General features: G+C 29.9%; 1 protein-coding gene across 1 annotated transcript; it reads left to right on the top strand.

Annotated features, from left to right (window-relative positions):
* The first annotated feature begins 821 nt into the window (after positions 1-821).
* Positions 822-2,462, top strand: LOC145122747 (vacuolar protein sorting-associated protein 24 homolog 1-like). The gene is made up of 6 exons (XM_079058317.1): positions 822-1,093; positions 1,218-1,294; positions 1,535-1,637; positions 1,788-1,909; positions 1,990-2,181; positions 2,279-2,462. Exons 1-6 carry the CDS (start codon positions 982-984, stop codon positions 2,345-2,347), a joined length of 675 nt encoding a protein of 224 aa, XP_078914443.1. The 5' UTR covers positions 822-981; the 3' UTR covers positions 2,348-2,462.
* Positions 2,463-4,790: the final 2,328 nt, after the last annotated feature.

Consider the following 4,790-nt stretch of genomic DNA (forward strand, 5'->3'; position numbering starts at 1 on the left):
ACCATCATCACAATTTACAGGCAATAATCTTTTATCATCTTCTTAATCGTATCAAGATTAAGGTTTGGCGGATTTAAGGGTTTTGAGCAATGAACCAAATTATGAGAATTTACATTTGTGGTCTTATATCATGAGTTATAAATAACTAAGAGTGTTTGATGATAAAATAGATATCTTTCAAACACTTGCATTGTGGTTGAACCTTTAAAAAAATTTAATGGACATGATATTTTTATATATATCCAATTCATATAAAATTTAAATACATTTTGAAAAATTAAAACAAAATAATATATTTTCTTAACACTTATAATAACAATATATTTACAATATTCCAATAAAACATAACGTATAAAAATATAATAAAAATTACTTTTTAATTAAAACTAACTAATAGAATAAATATTTTTGATGATATATATAAGTTAGCAAAATATATATAAGTTAGGAAAATAATAAAAATTACTTTTTTAACGTGCTAAATGATGTAAAAATTAGAGTATATTTGGATATATGTATACAACTTGTATATTTTTACTTTATTTTATTGTAAAAAAGGCAAAGATTAGGTTGAAGATGGTGAAACCACTTCACTAATACTTTAAAAATTCAATCATTTAATATTATGATCACTTTTCATATTACCAAGCGTTAAAAACTTTATTAAACACAATAATCAAATTATCCAGAACCTTAATTTGACACTAAAATTTAATAAAAATATTAAATCCCACCAAATGCAAATATCATCAAACAAATTCTGGGATGCACTAACACTAGGAATAAGATAAAAGCGCGTTGGAGAATCTCAAGGAAACTTTGTTCTTCCCCAAATCAAACTTGATCATCCGCAGACAATCAACTTCATTACTAGCCATCAAGAGCTTACAAGATCACAATTTCGTCTTTCACGTTCATCAATTTCACTTCTTAAAGCCCTCTTTTCCCTAAAACCTCTAGAAAATTTAGTTGTCGCAGAAGATGGAGAAAGTCATGAACATAATAAAACCAAAACCTAATCCGCAACTGGTCTTACGCGATTGGCAACGCCGTCTCCGCCATGAGTGTCGCAACATCGATCGCCAGATCCGTGGTAAAGCTAACTTATTCATCCTTCTACAGAGAAAATTATGTATTTTTTGTTTATTGTGACCTGAAAACTGCAATTTTTGAGTTTACGAGCGTTTGATATTGATATGTCATGGGGTTTTTCTTAGATATACAGAGAGAAGAGAAAAACGTTCAGAAAGCAATCCGGGAGGCTGCTAAGAGAAACGATATGGGTTCTGCTAAGGTATTAGCTAAACATTTGATTGATCGTGTTTCTATCAGTAAACATTGATCCGATTCCAAAATACTTAATCGATCTATTAGTTTTCGTTTTCAATTTGGAATTGCTTCAGTTGTGAAGAACTGTCTTTTAAGATTGAATGTATGAAGCCTTCTTTTTCTCTACTGCTGTACATTATCAGATGCTATGGATCAATTCTTTCATACTGATGTACTTCTTTTCCCCATGTAAACTTCACCTCAGTCACTTGCTAAAGAGATTGTGCAATCAAGAAGAACTGTGAATCGCCTCTATGAAAACAAAGCTCAGTTGAATTCAATATCAATGCATCTAGGCGAAAGCGTTGGTAAGTTCTACCTAATCTTCATCTGTTGATTAATGTCGATTCTTTTAATCACAAACGGTTTATCTCAAGACAAATTTCAAAATTCTTTTGGGTTTTATACTTTATTGCACAAAATTCAATCTTTTTGCATTAAAGTTAAACTTTTTGCAGCTATTGCACGAACTGTGGGGCATCTTTCCAAGAGTGCTGAAGTGATGAAAATTGTCAATAACCTAATGAAAGCTCCAGAAATGGCTATCACAATGCAAGAATTCAACAAAGAAATGACCAAGGCACTTAAATTTTTTTAACCATTTTTATAATTTTCCATTTAGTTTCACATATTTGGTTGAATCACATTATGTTATTCCAGGCTGGTGTGATTGAAGAAATGGTCAACGATGCTGTTGACTCAGCATTAGATTCAGAAGACTTGGAAGATGAGATTGATGAAGAAGTTGATAAGGTCTTAACTGCTATAGCTGGTGAGACTGCTGCAGAGCTTCCAGAAGCTGTAAGAAAAGAGAGGTTAAAGCAACCTGCTAAGTCAAATGAAGAAGCAGAGGTAGTTTTTTTTGCTACATTTTTCTTTTTTCTTTTGTTTATGAACTTATGATATTGTTGTTATGAATAATAATAAACATTTGATTTGAGTTTTGTAGGATGAGGGTGTTGATGATGAGGAAGAGATGGAAGAAATTAGGGCGCGTCTTGCTAAAGTAAGATCATGATTGGGTATTAATTTGTGAGTTGGTTTGTATTATATTTGAAATGATTGCAATCATATGGAAAATATATTATTATGTTCATACCTTGTTATTTATGAAGCTTTGTAATTTTTTGTTATTTGTTGTTTGAACAAAATAGTAAGGATATAGTTATATCACAAACCCTTTGTGAAGATATTGCATAGTGATAAGATGAAGGCAATTTATAGTAAACATAGTGAAAATCTATAGATACACTTGTAAAATGGAAGAAAAAAAGAATTAAAGGCAATTTATAGTAAACATAGTCAAAATAAAACATCGTATATAGGTCACTAGAGCATGCCATGTCACCATAAAATCCATTAAGTACTAATGTAGCACCTTAATCCGTTAACTTTAATGGTATATAATTTGAGCAAAGACGACAAAGCCTAAAGGTGGGCATGAAAATCCGTTATCCAACTTATAACTCAAATTAATTGTGCGAAACAATGGGTTTGAAAATCAGTTATCTAATTTAGAATTCAAACTAATTGTGTATTCTTTTATATTTGCCTAAAATGGCATTGTTGCCCCTCTAGGCTTGATATAATAGGTGTTTGTTACGTTGCTTTCACCATGCCTCCTAAAACGATATTTAATTGTATTCATTTGTCCGATATTCTTGTAATATTCATATTCCATAATATCAACTTATTATCAATTTTTATTTTTTCTTTTCGTATTTCAAAATATGGCATCCAATATTGCATCCAATATTGGGGCATCTAGACAAAAAAAACTTATTGTTTATTAGCTTATAAGCTAATAAGTTAGCGGGGAAATTGTCAGAAAAATCTCAATATTTTCAGGAAAGTTACACTTTAGTCTCAAGATTTTCTTTTTTGAACATTAAAGTCCCGATTATTTTTAAAAACACGATAATATGTCATTTCCCGTTAAAAGAAAAAAAAAAGACTTTTTTGTAAACTTGAGCCAAAATGAAATAATCGAGACTTTTTTGTTCAAAAAAAAAATCTTGGGACTAATGTGTAACTTTCCTGAAAATATTAGGACTTTTCTGACAATTTCCCTAAGTTAGTGTGATGTAATTTATGAAAAAATAACTTATTAGCGGTTTCCCACCGCTATAAGTCATTTTCATGTTTTAGGTTTTTCAAAATTAGAATATGGACTAAAATTAGCATGTGATGTTTTCCTCACATAATTCACCAAATATGTATCTTTTGTTACGTTTCAATAGCTAAATCTGTGCCTAATAATAAAACATACACTTTGTGTTTGAATTATTTAATTATAAGCACACCGATAACAATTCATATAAAAATTTATCTTATATAATTACAATTTTAAATTACAAATAAAGTTTTTAAATTTTTTTTTAATTATACGTCTGATAATACCGCCGCTATTGGAATCTTTAACTAACATGCAACATTTACTTATTGTCCATGTTTATCTGGTAGTTTTACTCGAGTAAGATGAACTCGGATTTATTGAACATACCAAAACAAAATATAGAGATATGTTAAGGTTGATGTTTTCTTATAACAATATTTGAAATAAATACATAAAGTTTATAAGGATGTTGGATCTAATCTTTATGTCTATTTACCACCTACTTGGCGGAATTCAACACCTCACCTATTTGAATATGCGCTGCGACAAAAAAACACTCTAAAAACATTTCACAAGCGCCTAACCGAGCCTTACAATATCATGGCCTTATGAGGGTGTTAATAATAATGATGATACATTTAGCAACTCTAATAGCGGGTTAAGAAATTATCTTTGAACTAATGTTTTAGGTCATGTCTTTTGTGATATAATAGTACGAGGGTAATGATCCATAATTTTGTCTTCATGAACAAAAAAGAAACCATAAATTTGATACTGGCTAATGATCCATGATTTACTTATTGTCCATGTTTATCTGGTAGTTTTAGGATCTGGTTGCTCTATTAGCAGTAGACCGGTAATATCTTAGGCTGGAGGGTACATTCCCCTTTCACCTTTCATTTTTTCTCTTCCATATCATCGCTGCTTCATTTTCCATCATTCTTCAAAACTCACGAAATAGTCACATTCATTTTCCTTTATTTTTTATTTTCTTTAAAAAATATATTTTATACAAATATTATACTTTTTTTATAGATAATTTTAATACACTTTTATAAATTTTTAGTATATATAATTTAATTATATATTATATAAACTGAAAAAAAGAAGAAGAGAGAGAATACATTGATGGAGAACCGCATGGGAACTAAGCCCTAGTGCTTCCAACAAATATATCTTTGGCCCTCAAAGTTACAAATAACTTACCCAAAACTTCCACACTTTCAGAAGTTATACATTATCCGTCTTTAAATTATTACTTACTTCATCTTGGCCCATTTTATATTTAATTTTCGAGATGTTACTCCAGTTATTAGGAAAGATACTACAACAACCTAGCACACAT

The sequence above is a fragment of the Lactuca virosa genome, chromosome 6 (genome assembly GCF_052849685.1).
Source record: "Lactuca virosa cultivar CGN04683 chromosome 6, Lactuca_virosa_CGN04683_v6, whole genome shotgun sequence".
In the NCBI taxonomy this organism is placed as follows: Eukaryota; Viridiplantae; Streptophyta; class Magnoliopsida; order Asterales; family Asteraceae; genus Lactuca; species Lactuca virosa.